The 18319-nt window shown below is 39.3% G+C and overlaps 2 protein-coding genes across 3 annotated transcripts; one reads left to right on the forward strand and one right to left on the reverse strand.

Annotated features, from left to right (window-relative positions):
• Positions 1-539: 539 nt before the first annotated feature.
• LOC122774753 (carboxypeptidase Q-like) lies at positions 540-14244 on the forward strand. The gene is made up of 11 exons (XM_044034258.1): positions 540-635; positions 810-921; positions 1607-1822; positions 1961-2077; positions 2173-2380; positions 2944-3151; positions 7160-7271; positions 7837-7928; positions 8327-8422; positions 8640-8745; positions 13363-14244. The coding sequence occupies exons 2-11, from the start codon at positions 810-812 to the stop codon at positions 13521-13523; spliced, it is 1428 nt and encodes a 475-aa protein (XP_043890193.1). The 5' UTR covers positions 540-635; the 3' UTR covers positions 13524-14244.
• On the reverse strand, positions 9396-18191 carry LOC122774755. 2 transcript variants are annotated; one of them, XM_044034259.1, is made up of 3 exons: positions 17834-18191; positions 10440-10635; positions 9396-10308 (listed from the first exon to the last, which is right to left on the reverse strand). In XM_044034259.1, exons 1-3 carry the CDS (start codon positions 18116-18118, stop codon positions 10142-10144), a joined length of 648 nt encoding a protein of 215 aa, XP_043890194.1. In that variant the 5' UTR covers positions 18119-18191; the 3' UTR covers positions 9396-10141. The 2 variants fall into 2 exon arrangements, with proteins under 2 accessions (XP_043890194.1, XP_043890195.1); XM_044034260.1 differs by lacking the exon at positions 17834-18191 and adding an exon at positions 11998-12554.
• Between the last annotated feature and the right edge of the window lie 128 nt (positions 18192-18319).

The raw sequence follows: 18319 nt of genomic DNA on the forward strand, positions 1-18319 counted from the left end.
TTTATGGACAATTACCTGGCTATATATTACAGCAGCTGTGAAATTGTAGATTGTTGATAAGCATATCATTTAAATTTTATTGGAATGTAATTTGGAATCTGAAACAATACATTTGGGCAGATTAGGCTCAGGCGATAGATAGGTGATTGTCTGAATGCTAAAGGGTCCTTGGGCAAGACACTGAATTCCAAGTCGCTCATGTCAGCTGAATGAGGGTGTGAATAGGTGACTGGTCGTGGAAATTGTTTTAAGTGGTCATCAAGACTAGAAAAAGCCACATGAATAATACTGTTTATCATAAGGAGTCTGTAACTGGTATTCCTCGATTGGACAAGTTCAAAATACATGGTGGCAGAAAAAAACTGGATGACCTAAATATTAGTATTATCTATAGATTATTCAACTAAAAAATAAGGATTACTTGAGAAGTATAAAACAGAATTTCCATTTCTACTTTAGTTTTTTTTTTATGTGTAATTCATAAAAGACTATGCTTTTATTGTGAAAACGGACAGACCGGAAGTTTACCCTATCACGAGGGCGGAAGTGCCCGGCGTTTAAATTCCTGTTTTCATGGTTGTACGTGTTTTTATTTACCTTCAGCTTCAGCAGAGACAGACTTTCGCCTGAAAAGGGTTTGTGTTCACATCAAATGTAATTTGCACTGTTACACCAGGAAAAGTTTGCCTCACGTTAAAATCGCTGTGATAGTTTTTAAAGCGATTAAGCCAGTAGTAATCGTGTTATATCCCGTGTGAATTCCTCCACCGAGCCTCCATTAGTGTATAATCACATTTCTTTGTCCACAGATGATTTGTGAGGGGGGACGATGCTTCCTCCTCTTCATGTTTTTGTTCTCTCTAAGTGACTGTCACCGTCACATGAGTTCAAGGGCTGCATCCAATAACGCTGCAAGGAAAGGTATTCAGGATTTTCTATCATCACAGCATGCCACTGTGCAGCTGTACTGATACAGCTATATGTACGATACAGTTAGAGTTAATACACCAGTCTATAACAAATAAATGGGACTAGTTGGTTTGTCGCAGTCAAGTTTATAAAAATACAAACCAAACATAAGGTGCAATGATTCAGCAGAGATGCATAATAGAAAAGATATAAGAACAGAAACCTATGATAAATAATATAACAAGGTAGTAGAAATTAGAAACCTTATATTGTCTATAATGGTGACAGTTAATGTGCATTTTTAATGTTTTGGACTCATTGTATGTTGGTGCATCATATAATGCTTAGACTTGACGAACACTGTGTTTAAATGGACACTAATAATCCATCTACTGATTTTTAAAAGGTTTGAATATTTTTTCCTGTTGACTTAAGGACTCACATCTACATTATAATGTAATTTTTAGATATATAATTTTGTTTCTTATTTGCCAGTGTCTTATTCAGACTATGGCCTGAATTAGGTCAAAGTTTTCAGATAACTGTAAATGTAAAGTAGAAAAATAGTCTTTTTGGACTACTGTTTATTCACATTACTCACAAAAGAACATAGATGTAGAAGAGCACTAAATGCCTTTAAACAATGACATGGTAAATACTTGCAGATGATACCTAACTTTCCTTGTTTGTATTTGAGCTTCACATATAGCAGCAGAGGTAGCAGGCTATGCTGATGTGGCCAAACAGATCATTGACCTGGCCGTGTTTGGAGCTGCCCAGAACCGCTCCTACCGACGACTGGCTGACTTCACTGACACTGTAGGGAACCGTGTCAGTGGCTCACACAATCTAGAGATGGCTATCAAATACATGTACAATGCTATGATACAGGATGGGTTGGATGTCCATTTGGGTGAGTGTGTGCACAGCAGTGAAAATATGTTGTCATTTTCTGTTAATAAAATAACAATATAATCAAAACTAGGTCCTGTCACCTGATGAGCAAAAGTAGTAAGTTTTGTTTTTGTGTCTTGTGCCATTTCCTCTCCAGAGCCAGTTAAAATCCCTCACTGGGTGAGAGGGAAGGAGAGTGCGGAAATGGTTGCACCAAGAGTCAAAAGTCTAGCTATACTGGGACTGGGTAGCAGCGTAGCAACACCACCTGAAGGTGAAGACCACTACTGTATATGCTTGTCACAGAGCCTGTCATTTCCCATCCATATCCATTTTTCAATCTTCACTGTCTCTCTCTTATCTTGGCAGGGATCATGTCAGAGGTGTTAGTGGTTCAGTCTTTTGAAGAACTGAAGCAAAGAGCCAGCGAGGCAATTGGCAAGATTGTGGTTTTTAACCAGCCGTTTGTGAGCTACGGGGAGACGGTGGCTTACAGAGCTTATGGTGCTTCTGAGGCAGCAAAAGTGGGAGCTGTGGCCACTCTCATTCGATCCATCACTCCATTCTCTATCAACAGGTGTCAGTTTGTGTGTCTATATTTAATAACTGTAAAAATCTAATTTAAAAGTGTAGTGTGTAACTTTTAGATTTATACAAACATCTGTTGCATTCAAACCATTGTCAAATGAGTTCACACAATGCTGATTTAAGTCTGTCAGCTAACAGACTCTTTCTGTGTATCTCAGCACAGATGTGTCTAGATCTTGAATAGTTTTATGCTGCACAGAGAAGGTGATTCATTTTATGTCAAGACAGATGGAGGCAACTGCAACATTGTGCTAGTAAACTGAGACAGATGCAAACAGATTGGAGTATGACTGAAAACACTAAGAAGTGCCCACATGTTTCAGAAAACACAGTTGTTCAGGAGTTTCACTTTCCCCCTGATCTGTCCCTGACATGCTCAGTCAGGTCTGATAGTATTGCTTCACGAATGGAGCCTGTTTTCAAATGAAGGATGCAAAATACAAATAATGTTGCATCATTTCTGTTTATGAAGACCAAACAGCAACAAAGAATCTGTTTGAATGTCCATGAGACTGCCCCTTCTTTCTCAGCTGTCTCTCTTTCACTCTGTAGTCCCCACACAGGTTGGCAGGATTACCAGGATGGAGTAAAGCACATCCCTACTGCCTGTATCACTATTGAGGATGCTGAGCTGATGTGGCGTATGGCACAGAGGGGACAGAAGATCATTGTCAGACTCATAATGGGGGCCAAGACTCTGCCGGACGCGGACTCTTTCAACACAGTGGCTGAGATAAGAGGCTGGCAGCATCCTGAACAGGTAGCACTCACTCCCACTCCCATGTTTACTTTCCTATGTGACCTCATCATGCAGTGGTTTCTCTCTTCCTGTATCTAAGTTGTGTGGGAGATCAATGTCCTGTGAGAATCAAATTTTTAGAAGAAAGCCTCCCTGACTGTTCTGATCTTCTGTTCTGATCTTTTGTTGAGAAGACAAATATAGTAAGGATTGAAAATTTCACATTTAATATTTCCACATAAAGAAAGCTCTAAATGCCGTATGACCATATGAAATGATTTAACTTACAAACCTAACATTACTGCCTTTTTCCTACATCACATTTTCTTCTTCACTGGCCAGTCTAAACAACTCTATGAAAATTATAGGCCTGCTGAAATTAGCCCATCCTTTTATGGTATGAAGAGTTGCCATTTGTGAGCTCATGGTAAAGTAAGCAAACAGATGACAACGTGAATCCACATTTTGGTGTTTTTCTGTTTTGTTTTTTACGAGCACCACAAGTACAGCAAACTACAATATTATTTAATGTAGTATAGTCACTTTCAGGCTGTTTTAAGTGAGACCAGCTGTGTATCCTCATGAGTCAATAAGTGGGAAGAATGAATCTGCAACTTTATCGTTCAGATTCTGTGGTGCTCACTAAGCTACTTGTAAGTCATGGAAATCATAGCGTGCACTGCTTTTTTACTTGTAGGCTCCTCATTCGTAGAATTTAGTTGTAAAACATGTCCTGCTCTAAGCCATAAGCTTGTCACTGTTGGGAGGAAATATAATATTAGATCTAGCTGGCAGCTTAAGTGAAGGGCCACACAGTATCACACAGCTCCTTTGCCAGTGTTTGAGTAAGGACATGTCTAGCAAGTGTAACCTGATCAACAGATAAGACACAAAATGATGTAGCTTTACTTTGTCTGTAGGAGAGACCCAATGATGCCTTTTAATTTTTTTAAATGCACACTGGGAAAAGAGACCCTCAAGCTTGTTTTCCGAGCACCCACCTCACACCCTAGCTCTCTTGATAGCTAGAGTGAGGCAGGTGTTGCTTTCTAATGAGTTCCTTGGGAAACTGCCTTGTTTTACACTGGTGAGTTGTACAGCTGGGAAGGTGGTGGGGGGGCAGATTGAGGTAGGAGTCCTTCAAAAACTATCCAGGCATCTATCTGGTCAGTTTAAAGGTGCCATGTCTGAATAAAAGTGACACAGCAGGATGACGAGGACTGCCACGTTGTTGTTGAACTGGTATAGCTGAGCTATATCGATGAAGCCTGTGTGACAAAGAGCTACAACACACTGCAATATTCGGTGGGAGAAAAGAATTCCGGTTAGACGTGTCTAAATTCCCTTAACATTTTTACATTTATAACAGACATAATTTCCACAGTTTAATCTTTGAATCATAGTGTATACTGTGCTAATACTGTGGGGCCTCCCTTTGCTCTCTAAATATTGGAAATTCTGCTCCATGCTGACATCATTTTGCGTATCTGTCAGCTTCATCTTCAATCTCCTGATCCATCATATTTGAAAGTTGCTCTACTGCCCAAACTGGGTGGCATTTCCCTTGGTAGGTGTGGAGTTATAGGTGGCATGTAATATTTTCGTTTTCCTTTTCTGCCTCTTTGACTTTGTGAACTTGTCAAGCAGGATTAAAACTGTGCACATACACTCATTACATTAATCCAGTCAGTCCCTTCTGACTCCGCTCTCACTCTCACTGATCTCTGACTATGACCTGTATGTGTGTGTGTAAGCCCGTACTCCCTCACAAAGACTTGAGTCTGCAAATATTACTCATTCAACACAAGAGCTCTTACATTGGCAGAGAGCAAAGGGTGGAGTGGCTCAGTGGTTAAGACCGGTACCCTATGTGTGAAAAACATCATGGTCGCAAGTTCGATTCCACCCCTCGCTGATTGTACTCAATTCCATTGTAAGTCGCTTTGGATAAAAGCGCCTGCTAAATGACATGTAATGTAGCACAAACTCGGTTTGGTGTTACATTATTACATCTAATTTCTTTCAGCAGTTCCCAGTGTGTGTAATCCAAATCTCCTCTCAAAGTGCAGCCTCTAAGGTTCTTTTTGTGAGGAAAAAAGAGCTGACAAGTGAAAAATCAGACTTGGATTAGAGGAACATCTCTGATGTCACCTGTTACTATTCCGATCTGGAAACCAGTGCACGGTCCGTCATTATAGAAAAGGGAAATGAAACACATGGCATGATGTTTGACATCATTTCTAATTCAGTGATTTGTGCGCTGGCTGGCAGTCATTGAAAATGTGGTTTGTGATTGTATGTGCACATATTCCTAGATACACATTCAGCTGAGGTTTTAGTGAGTCATTTCCACAGTTTAGCCTCGCTGGGACTTTTCAGAGTCTCCTCTCACAATGATGAATTGCTATGATTTTTTTTTTCCACTCAATCAGCTTCTTCATTTCCTAACTCTTCAAATCTAAAATGTCCTGATGTGTGGCCTTTTTGTTTATGCCCACTCCGACTCATCAGATGTAAACTGGCCACATGTCTCATGCCCTCCTCTTCTGCAATTGGCCTGTTACTGTTTTCAAAATCCCCTTCACTATTGGAAACGACCACAAACTGCAACCTCCACTCTAAAAAATGGAAAGTTTCAGAGTGTGCAGTCATAGTCAGCAGAAATTGCATTTAATTGAAATATACTTATATACTTATTCCATCAGAATAAGTCAAAGTAACTAATATTTCATGGAGCACCTTCACTCATGCAGCCTGGACTTAGCACCACATAAGACTACTAGGATTAATGTAAAGAAATACAAAAACACAATTTATTTTCATAGCAGAAGTGAAGATTGAGATTTATTAAGGTTTTTCATATCACTTAAAAAGCTTTATAGCTAATATTATATATTTACACTAGACTTTTATTAGTCAGTTAACAAAGTATATTAAATATAATGTTAAAACAGATATAGACATAGATCTTTTGGATATCAACCACTGCAAGAAGATAAATAAAATAGAATGTATACCATGTGTTTTAACTTAACTTAAAACTCATATCGTTATATTTCACCAGTGCTGGTGGCTTGAATTATTGGAAGATAAGTTCTGTATTTATGAGCAAACTCCAAACTCAAATATGGAACAGTTTCCTGTAAGTAACCTGTCGTAACCTCGGACAAACCCTCACATGAAAAACATGTTGGCTTTGGAAGTGGACACGTGTGCTATTGCAAAACAAATCCTTGGGAAATCGTGAACCTTCCACGTAGACACATGTCTCTCTGTGTATTTTGTATTAAATGCCTTGTAAGTTCTATTCCTAGACTTCAAAATAAAATCACATTTAAACCAATATTAATAGAACTGAGCTATTCTAGTGTCACCCTCAGAAGAGAGGGCTGTATGGTAGGATAAATGCTTTCCCTTTTGACTGGGTCGTTGTCCAGGCAGAGCATAATTAGGTCAGAAAATGTTTTGTAACCTGGAACATAAGGTCAGGAGCTGACCATTGACGGGAATCTCAGCCTGTAAAGTTCCTGGAAATGGGGATATTACACTGAACTGTGTGTTTTTGGCTTTTGGCTTTGAGTCTCTTTGTCTGTTCTTTCCGATAAGAAATATTTTTTATTATAAAAACAACACTGTGAGACACGTTTCTTTCACAGTATGCGTATGATAGCGTTCTATTCACATTTTCTCATACTTGTCTGATCAGATTCATGGTCAAGCAGCCATGGATCTCTCTAAAAGTGTTTGATACTGTATCGATATTGTTATCTGGACTTCACTATCGATTCCTGAACAATACTTTTCTCAATGCCAATTTATTTATATACTCAAATTATTTGATTATATTAAACATTACGGTCATTTTCTTTAGTTTTAGCTGGCCAGGTTGTCTTCTAGCAGTCAAACAACTTTCTGCGAGGAAGTTTGATACCCAGTCGATACCTCAAAGGTATTAAAGTTCCAGCTCTGGCTCTCCTCTAGTCTGTCTTTTCTATGTTTATATTTGTTTTTTTCCATCAACTCTGTCAGGTCGTCTTACTGAGTGGCCACTTGGACAGTTGGGATGTCGGCCAGGGTGCCATGGATGATGGAGGCGGAGCCATGATTTCATGGGAGGCCTTGTCACTCATTAAGGACTTAGGTAGTACAAAGAAGACAGACACTTATATGATAGCAGAGCAATTAAATATCATATTAAAAAGTACAAAGGTTCTTCCACAGAATGAAACATACACATCATATATACAAAACAGTATATAGAAAGAATCCTGTACTTGTCAGAGTTAAGTAAATCATTTACGTAACCAGTGTGTCCCTCTGGTAATATTTGTGTTCTTAATAAATATTTCATCAGCTCTGAAGAGATGGTAGAATGATGTAAAAAATACAGTAAAAAACAGAATACATTAGTAAGGGAGAAAACATTCACTTCCATTATATGCAGTGGTGGCTGAATGAACACCATAAATAATGGTATTATATTCCATACTTTTATTTAAAAAAACAGTTCCTCACTCTGCAAACTGTAATTTCCTCCAACTGTATGTACATAAACAAGGACAGACATAATTTGGGAACAGATTCCGATTTGGAAGGTTAGCCTCTATTACAAGTTTTAAAACAAAGAACTTCATACAGACGCTGGTATCCCCACTTTTTCTGTATATACTTTTCATATTCTTTGCCGTATGTTCATTTATCTCTAGGTTTGCGTCCCAGAAGAACCCTACGGACAGTGCTGTGGACAGCTGAAGAGCAGGGTGGAGTCGGAGCACAGCAGTACTTCAATCTGCACAAGGTACTGTTTACTTCCACTGCAGTATTAACTGAGGAGGAAACACTGTAACAGCAGTAAAGCAAATATGGTTTCTGCTAGTTAGAAGCAAGAAGAGTCACACCACATTGTGAAAGTATAGACTGCAGGATTGGAGTTTAATTTCAGGCTTTGGAAAACCACCAAGTTTTTCTCTGCACAAAGGATCTGAACAGTAACCTACAGTCTTCCACGTTCCTTCTTCAGGGATTTGGCTGCCTACCAGGCTTTGGCCCATAATAAACTGCATTCTCTGAACATTCCTCAGTTTCTACACAGCATTTAATGTATACTTAGAATTCAAATTACTTAAATGGCTCAGTGTGTAACATTTAGAAGGGTTTATTGGCAGAAACGTTATCTACTCCCTCTCTATCACTCAGGTGAACCTCTCCAACTTTGACCTTGTAATGGAGTCTGACATGGGGACATTTGCACCAGTGGCTCTGCAGTTTACTGGCAGCGATGCAGCACGAAAGGTGGGGACTGAGAACACCACATGGTCACACAATTACAAGGCTTGAAATCTGCAGAACCACAAAACTGATGTCAATGTGGCACAGTATAATGTAGTTTATGCACATGGTCACAAATTGTTTACTACTTTGAAAAGAAATGTTCAACCATGTTGTAAAAACCCTAGTGTACTAAAAAAAAACCATTGCAATGAGCTCTTTGCTGTGTCTTTATCAACAGGTGATGGAAGAAGTGGTCAAACTGTTGGCTCCCATTAATACGACCAAACTGGAGGCACACGGAGAAGGGACAGACATATCACCCTGGATGCAGACGGGAGTACCAGGTCAGTACTTTCCGTCTTACAGAAATCAGCAGCAACAAAATAGAGAAATAGGAAAAAGCTCTTCCTAATTTCTATGTATCTGGGTTTTTTTTATTAGATCATATTTCTTCTTAAAGTGCTGCATTTGCAAAATCACATCCTCATCTGTGAACTATGAACATGGTATAGTGACGTACAGTGTGGTATGGGAAAGTAGTTTTTTTACAGTGATGTTATTTTCATTAAGATGTTAAAAATGTAGTTGAATCTCAATAGTGGACTGTTTTCTTTTAATGATTGATACACAGCAAAGAGTAGTGAATCTGAATTTTAGAAAAAGCAAAGAAATCCATGTAACACAGATGAACTTTTAGACAGGCTGCTTCCAGTTCTCATGCAGAGGTTCTTAATCTTTGTAAGTAAGTAAGAAGTAAGAAGTTGTACAAAGCCAAAGTAAAAGGTATTAAGGCAAACTTTATTATTATTATTATTGTTATTATTAGTATTGTATGTGATTTCAGTGACAGAAATAATCATATTTGAACTGAAACTGTTAAAATATTTAGTAAATAGGTGTCAGTCTTAATCAGTTGATTAACGTGGATAGCTCGATCTTAGAAACATGATATATACTGTAGGTAAATAACACAATAAGTAATGATTATCCAAAATACTGAATGATGGAACTTTATTCGTGTGTAAATTCTCTGTACATTGATGCTTTAATAATAACCATAATAAAGGATCTAGATCAGATTATAGTCAACTCTCTGACACATTATATGTCATATAGGTCACGGGTTAGGGGTAACAGGTTTTGTCTAGTTTTAGTAGAAGTGAAATTGCATTGTACTCATAACTTGTAGAAACAGGAACTAAAGACAAATTAGTGGTTGAACCTTCAGCATGACCACAAACCTCCCCCTTTTTTTAAACAATGAACAGAGAAAACAGTCACAGTTCCAGTGGAGCAGCTGAGGGTTTGATGCCTTGCTCAAAGACACTGATCACATTTGTTTATCTGGACATTTTCCTGGGAATATCAAGACATTGAATGATCTCATGTATCAGATACAGGAATACATCCCAATTGAACTTCCATTAAGAAAACTTATACAGTTACCACTACAATTATCCCGATGCCTATTTCACCACAGCACACTACAAATAGGAAAAAAAATAAACCTTGTAACTGCTGATACCAACAACTTATGTACAGCATACTCAAGGTAAGAACATTGCACCTTCATTATGAAGAGGAGTTTCTGTAAGAAAAATGGGGCACATGTTTCATAGTGTGGAACTCTTAATTGTTCTTTCCCATTGAGAGTTTGTGAAAGGTTGAGACTGCTAATCCACAAGTGAGAAAGAGTCCTCGGATTCACGTTCAAATCTCTGGCTAATGACCCCGCCTGAACTAGCTGCATTCAGGACTGTCCTTCTCCTCCTCCTCCTTGTCTGAAATGCTGAGTCGAGGTCTCTTTGCTGGTCTCTTTACCAGTGTTGGTTGTAGAAACAATCTGTCCAGGCTGAAGGTGTGGGTGTCAACTCCACGGCTTTTGCTGACCACTGTTGCTTGTGTCCCTTCACAGATAAAAGACATCAGCAAGTCTCTCAGTTAAATCAACAGTAGCAAAATAAAATATATTCATATATGATTTGATAATGACAATACACACACACACACACACACACATATAAAATAGACCACAAACCTGCATTCCGAACATTGGTTTTCAGCTTCCTCATGGATAGTTGGATACCAACTGATCTTTTCGATGGTGGTACAGTCTGCGTGGCTGCATGTCTTACACGAGGCAAACTACTGGTGTTTACAGTAGTTACATTACCAGTGTTTACTGCAGGGAAATTATTGGTATTCTGTACGGCAACACAGGGAACAGCAACACCCTATCAAAAAACACACACACATACATAAAAAATTAGTACAACAAACTTCTATGTCCCATTTTGCTAAAGCATTTTAATATCTTATTTTATGTACTTGTTTTCTTCATTTATTACACACATATTTGCAGCTTTGACTTGAGTAATATTTTTGATATTATCATCTACTACAACCATACCTACTACCACATAGCAATGAAAAAGAAATTCAGTTACAAAGGCATTTAGCAGACGCTTGAATCGCTTTTATTACAAAAGAGGAGTAAGCTACATAGAAGTAGTCTTAAATAAACAATAGCATGTCTGCTGACATGGGGGTAATGTTTTGTTGATATGGTGACACACAGGATGCAACATTATAGTGATGATCTAATCAATCAGATCTTAATGTGGACACTGGAGATGCATGTTAATACCAGGTGTAAATGCATGTGGTGAAGCTCTATTCGATCACAGAAAGCGCAATCTAATGCCAGGTGTAAAGGAGGCCTCTGTATCTCTGTCCTCGTCTTGCAGATGACTCCTGGAGTGTAGTACTATAAACATGCCATAACCAATTCAAACATAAACCTATAACTTAATGTGACTGTTATATACCTACTACTGGTCTCTCTTTCTATCCCCCACCTCTCCTCTGTTCCCCATTTTCCCTTTTACCACAGCTGTCAAGGCAGATGCTGCACATCCTTGAGTCTGGTCCTGTCAGAGAGTTCTTCCTGTTATGAGTTTTTTCTCTCTCCAATGGTGCCTCGTTCTTACTCTTTGAGTGAACTTTTGGGTTTCTATCAATATATTACAATCATGTACTGATACTTCACGATATGTCTAACTGAAGAAACTGGCAAGAATTTTTTACTTTAGAACACTGTAATTTATTAATTCAAATATTGATATTTGCCCTGGCTTAGCGATTATTGTATAGCACGAGGAAAGACGGCGATGTATCACCAAATCGATATTTTAACCCACACCTACTATTTACAGTGCCTTGAAATACTTTATGTTGTGATTTGGCGGTATACAAACAAAATTCTATTGAATTTAATTGAATTAATGTAAGATGGAAGGACAGTTTAATAGCTTAAGGACTATTTTTGCTATGAACTAATCACAATGAATGCAGTATTCTGCCCTGAACCACGTGGTCTAAACAGCAGCTCTGTTGTGAAAATCTGCAGAGGCTGTAGACTGACGTCACGTCGTCGTCAGTGCTTCAACTTTAAAGGGAAAATTGTTTAATAGTTATTTTGGCGGTAAAGTTGTGATCGTCATTTCCGCCGAGTGCGAAATTCGCGTGTAGTGGTGAGCATTCTGTGTACTCGGTGACTGCACTGACTCAAGTACCTGGTTTGAGAGTGTACTTACAGGTTGTGGATTCAGTGTCGGTGCAGTCTGTGCCAACACATTCTGTCCTGAACCGCCATTTATCACTATCCAGTTTGAGAAACCTGTATTGTATTGTGTCTGAGTTAGGAAGCAGCCGATATGAGACGCGCAGACGGTCAACTGCGGACTACACAGCACCGGAACTTCCTGACATCCAGCGATTATACAGCGACCCGACATTTCTTCTATTTTGTATTTTGTTGGCTTCTTACTAACGCTTTGTGTGAGCCGTGTCGTCTGTTATGATTGTGAGGGGGAAGTTATGACTGTGACGTCATATCCTCGCGGAAGTCCCGGCGTGCTTGAGTCACACGTCAACGTCGCCGCCATATTGATCCGGTATCAAAACCAGAATAAAATCAAATAGAAATCGACAGGGGAAGTCCATATTTTTATGGATAGAGGCACCATACATTTTGTATTAATTAAGCTAATTAAGACATAGTTCGCCTGTATATGTTTTGTGACATGTAAAGCGTGCCATTTTAAAGGTTGAGTGTATTAAAGTTGGGTTAAATTAGTTTAATTTTGTAAAAATAAAGTATAGTTTTTTTTAAAGTGTACAATCATCCGATTGTATAAACTGTTTTTTTTCCCCCCAGAATGAGCCTTTTATATTTACATGAAGCAGCTTTTGGGAGGCTGACATTTTGGACCATCATGTTTGCCCAATGGACAGACTAAACATCTTTTGAATTGAGACAGCTACATAGAAGAGTGAAGTGAGGCATATTCAGCTACAACATGCAATATCAAGAAACAATTTGCTAAACGTTACACACTTTACTTCAGATACATGTAATTAATATCTAAAATTACATTCTCCCTGTCCACTATTGTAATTTCAGATACACATTTTTCTATGACAATTATGTCCCTTTCAGGATTTGTCATTACAGATATCTTCAATTCAAATTGTGTATACTGGTAACTGATTTATGACAATATAGTTACAGTTTGAGATAGCTTCGATGGCTGACTGACTATTTTCCTGTCTTCTGTGATTTCCCTTATCCATAAGTATCATAATGGGAAGTTTAAGTTGTTATTACTAGGACGAGTAATATGATTTTTCCTTCAATTACGTTGTACCTTTGAAAAAGGTGGCAATGACAATAAAGACTATCTTATTTACTTGTCTTATCTTATTTATTTTATCCTTCTCCTTCTGAGAATTTAGTGGCCTTAGTCATGTTCTTGATCTCTGGTCAAGAAATGTATTAACACCTTCCAACGTTTCAAGAATCATACTAAGGAAATGCCCTCCAGGACAGATTTAAAACAGTTTATTTTCAGATTTTCAGAATTAAATCTAACACCTTGTATATTTTGTCTCTCCTTTAGGTGCCAGCCTCCACGTGGCAGACAGTCGATATTTTTGGTTCCATCATAGTGAGGGTGATACCATGACTGTTCAGGACCCTCAAGAGATGAACCTCTGCTCGGCACTGTGGGCCGTTGTTGCCTTTGTTGTGGCAGACCTGCAGGACATGCTAGATAGGTAGCCACAGCACAGAGGAGTCTTAACGTTTTTTAATTAACCGATTCTAATGATTTAGTACACAAAACATAACCGCTTTGCACAATCTGTACAAGACAGACTGCCCAGCCTGCAACATACAAATAAAATGAAAGATGATCAGACAGATAGAAGATCATACAGAGGATCAGAAGTAAAGGCAATACCTCATTTTTATACACCATGCAGACCAACATAAAATATTTCATAAACACATTCTTATAAAGAGCTGGGAGTGCTTTGCCCCAAGAACTGATAAGTCAGTACTCCCTGGATGATGTCAGGGTTAGTCAGCTAAGCAGCACAGATAACGTAATTTTGGAAACACAGATGTCTGTGTTGAAACAATGCAGTGTAGTTTTTAGTGTCTGGTCCATGTTCTCTCCCATGCCAGAGACTGATTTACACACAGACAGTTATTTTAGTGAAGGATCAGGCTCACGGTGAGTCACACACGTGGAACTGTGACTTGTACAATTAAATGCACACATTAACATCAATGTCTGCCAGATTGGCTGTTAACACTGTAAAGAGGTTGGAAATTACATTTCAATATGTTTGTGCTTTGTATAGTAGCTTTGCAGTATACACTTATCAATTAAGCATAGTGATTTTTAGTTATTAACCTGTACTCGCCCTCAAAGAATTGACCACACAGCCTGACCATATGATGCTTCACTTGAATAAATACAGCTTGAAATTTGTAATCTAATTTCTAATTGATATATCCTCTGTCAATGTATTGATCAACCAATTGTTGACTGAGAATGGGATCCAGTCTGTAGAAACAACTTAAGCCAAAAAGAAAGAAAAACCGAAAACAGGTCTGTCAGTGAAGAATTGATAATAGAAAGGACAAGGCCAGTGGAACAACATAGTTGTTAGAAAAACATAACAGACTTACTCATACCTATGTGTGTGTGTGGCCTATATTGTCAGCACAGTCTGCCACCATGTGGACAACCTCCAGCACAACTGTATTATACACAATTCTGAAAGTGCCTTTCTACAAAGTGCTTTAAGTTAATGCCTCTTACTTACACACACACACACACTATGGAAAGTATTCAGACCCCTTTAAATTTTTCACTCTTTGTTTCATTGCAGCCATTTTCTAAAATCAAAAAAAGTACATTTTATTTCTCATTAATGTACACTCAACACTCCATCTTGACAGAAAAAATACAGAAATGTAGAAATTTTTGCAAATTTATTAAATAAGTATTCAGACCCTTTGCTCAGTATTGAGTAGAAGCCCCCTTTTGAGCTAGTACAGCCTTGAGTCTTCTTGGGAATGATGCAACAAGTTTTTCCACACCTGGATCTGGGGATCCTCTGCCATTCTTCCTTGCTGATCCTCTCCATTTCTGTCAGGTTGGATGGTGAACGTTGATGGACAGCCATTTTCAGGTCTCTCCAGAGATGCTCAATTGGGTTTAGGTCAGGGCTCTGGCTGGGCTAGTCAAGAATGGTCACAGAGTTGTTCCGAAGCCACTCTTTCGTTATTTTAGTTGTGTGCTTAGGGTCATTGTCTTGTTGGAAGGTGAACCTTCGGCACAGTCTGAGGTCCTGAGCACTCTGGAAGAGGTTTTCTTCCAGGATATCTCTGTACTTGGCCACATTCATCTATCCTTCAATTGCAACCAGTCATCCTGTCCCTGCAGCTAAAAAACACCCCCATAGCATGATGCTGCCACCACCATGTTTCACTGTTGAGATTGTATTGGGCAGGTGATGAGCAGTGCTTGGTTTTCTCCACACATACCACTTAGAATTAACACCAAAAAGTTAAATCTTGGTCTCATCAGACCAGAGAATCTTGTTTCTCATAGTCTGGGAGTCCTTCATGTGTTTTTGACTGGTGGAGGGCTGCAGTGATGGTTGACTTTGTGGAACGTTCTCCCATCTCCCTACTGCATCTCTGGAGCTCATCCACAGTGATCTTTGGGTTCTTCTTTACTTCTCTCACCAAGGCTCTTCTCCCACGATTGCTCAGTTTAGCTGGACGGCCAGGTCTAGGAAGAGTTCTGGTCGTCCCAAACTTCTTCCATTTAAAGATTATGGAGGCCACTGTGCTCTTGGGAACCTTGAGTGCTGCAGAAATTATTTTGTAACCTTGGCCTGATCTGTGCCTTGCCACAATCCCGTCTCTGAGCTCCTTGGGCAGTTCCTTCGACCTCATGATTCTTATTTGCTCCGACATGCACTCTGAGCTGTAAGGTCTTATATAGACAGGTGTGTGTGCCTTTCCTAATCAAGTCCAATCAGTTTAATTAAACACAGCTGGACTGAAGGAGCAGAACCATCTCAAGGACAATCAGAAGAAATTGACAGCATGTGAGTGAAATATGAGTGTCACAGCAAAGGGTCTGAATACTTATGACCATGTGATATTTCAGTTTTACTTTTTTAATACATGTGCAAAAATGTCCACATTTCTGTTTTTTTTCTGTCAAGATGGGGTGCTGAGTGTACATTAATGAGAAATAAAATGAACTTTTTTGATTTTAGCAAATGGCTGCAATGAAACAAAGAGTGAAAAATTTAAAAGGGGTCTGAATACTTCCCGTACCCACTGTATATATGGGAAACAAATAGGCACCAAAAACAACTATGTAACTTTTAACGTGATGATTATAAATGTTTACTCCTTATGTTTAAGATATAAGTAAGCACCAAACCAACATATGTATTTTTATAATGCTGAGTGTTTACAGCTACTAATGTGTGTAACACTGTTACTGTGATGATAAATATTGAAATATTAATATTTAACATTTTCAGCGTCTAGAATAACCAGATTCTGAAATGTAGATGTGACATGAGGGTTTTCTGAATAAAGAGCACTAACGTTTACATTTAACTGATTGTGAATAATCGTTTTTATACTCACATTGATGAACATATATACATATACATATATATACGGGGGTCACACAGATTAAATGTTAAATATAAATATTTCAATATTTATCATCACTGTAACAGTGTTACACACATTAGTAGCTGTAAACACACAGCATTAGAAAAATACATACGTTAGTTTGGGGCTTACTTATATCCTAAACATTTATAATCATTACTTACAAGTTACATACTTGTTTTTGGTGCCTATTTGTTTTTCAGATATATTAGTTTGTGTGTGTGTGTGTGTGTGTGTGAATGGGTGAATAAGAGACATTAACGTAAAGCACTTTGTAGAAAGGCGCTTTATGAAGTTCAGGCTATTTCCTTTTATTATTTTACGGGCAGATCTGCCACATCCAATATGGCGGACGCGCTGACGTAACGCAGCAACGAACCAACCTGCTCAATGAGGCGTCTACGTATATATGTCTATGCAACTCCCCCTCTGGAAAGACGGATGCACCGCTTGCAATTACCAAAACAGAGTAATGCCGTCGTCACGTCCTCTCGCCGTAGTCCCTTACGCATTTGATCCAGAGTCCGACCCAGAGTCAGAAGACTGTGACAAATGAACCACCTCCATCGCAAAGACTGCTGCAGGACGCCTGTAGCTTGGGTAACGTTGTGGTTACCGAGATGATAAACACACATGCACATACATGCTAATGCTAAACGACATAACAAGCACATAAATAATGCTTACTTCAGGCAACCCAGCACGTATTGTTGGCACTGCTCCTTCCTTTAGGTGAAGTTTGGTGCTGTGTCCTGCTTTATATTGCCGGAAGTTTGTGTAACAATCCTCCGTGAAGTGGTTGCCACATACATGGAGGTATTTGGGAAATGTAGCAGGGATATTCCCATCAAATATGAAAGATATCCACTGAGCTTTTCTTTGCTCCTTGGTGGGGAGCTTGTGGAGCGTCAGGTATTTTTTATCACAACCCAGAACAGAGCAAACACTCGCTGAACCTTTTTTCGACATGTTCTCAACCGATACGCTCAGCAGCTACAACAAGCGTAGTCCTACTACGGTTGAAAGTACAACGCGGACTGCGTTGTGATTGGCCAGCCAACGAGAGCTTTCTCACTGTCCTGTGATTGGCCAGGTACCTGGAAGTGACGTAATTAGCACGTCAGCTCTCAGACACGCAGCTCCCCCCCTGGCACGATGGATGCTCTGCTAGTCATTATCAAAACAGTGTTAAATGGCTGTTTTACGACCCCGCGCCGTAATCCCATACGCCTTTGACCCGGAGCCTGACCCAGAGACAGAAGACGTCGCAAGTGAAACACGAGCGAACGCGTGTAGCTTAGCCTGTAGCCGGCTATCGCTAATGCAAACGGCAGAACGAGCACACATACACTTTTACTGTTTGAAATACTTACTTCTGCTGCAGGTAATCCAGCACGTATTGTTGGCACTGCTCCTTCTTTTAGGCGAAGTGTGGTGCTGTGTCCTGCTTTGAATTGCGCGAAGTTTGTGTAACAATCCCCTGTGAAGTGGTTGCCACATACATGGAGATGTTTGGGAAATGTAGCAGGGGCATTCCCATCAAAAATGAAAAATATCCACTGAGCTTTTGTTTTCTCATTGATGGGGAGCTTGTGGATTGTCTGGCATTGTTTACTACAACCCAGAACAGAGCAAACTAATCTTTTTTTTGAAGACATGTTCTCAGGTGATATGCTCAACAGCTACAAAGACAGTGAGAGCTCTTCTTCTACGGTTGATTGTACGCAAGCGGATGTGCCCGGACTAGCCCGCACCAGGAGGAGCTACGGTGTTGAGAGGAGTGGTGAGTTTTCCTGATGACATCATCATCAAACGGCAGCTTTGCAGAGCCCAGGAAAACAATAAAACCTTATTTTCTC

This window comes from Solea senegalensis, linkage group LG9 (genome assembly GCF_019176455.1).
Source record: "Solea senegalensis isolate Sse05_10M linkage group LG9, IFAPA_SoseM_1, whole genome shotgun sequence".
Lineage (NCBI taxonomy): Eukaryota > Metazoa > Chordata > Actinopteri > Pleuronectiformes > Soleidae > Solea > Solea senegalensis.

Bases quoted from the DNA above. Each gene is read 5' to 3' on its own strand.
- LOC122774753 (XM_044034258.1), top strand. From the start codon at position 810: ATGATTTGTGAGGGGGGACGATGCTTCCTCCTCTTCATGTTTTTGTTC. The intron at 7,272-7,836 runs GTAGTACAAAGA...ATTTATCTCTAG, and splicing joins GTCACTCATTAAGGACTTAG to GTTTGCGTCCCAGAAGAACC. The intron at 8,423-8,639 runs GTGGGGACTGAG...CTTTATCAACAG, and splicing joins GCAGCGATGCAGCACGAAAG to GTGATGGAAGAAGTGGTCAA.
- LOC122774755 (XM_044034259.1), bottom strand. From the start codon at position 18,118: ATGTCTTCAAAAAAAAGATTAGTTTGCTCTGTTCTGGGTTGTAGTAAA. The intron at 10,636-17,833 runs GTAAGTATTTCA...GTTTTTTGATAG, and splicing joins CTGGATTACCTGCAGCAGAA to GGTGTTGCTGTTCCCTGTGT. The intron at 10,309-10,439 runs GTTTGTGGTCTA...TTATCTGTGAAG, and splicing joins AACCAATGTTCGGAATGCAG to GGACACAAGCAACAGTGGTC.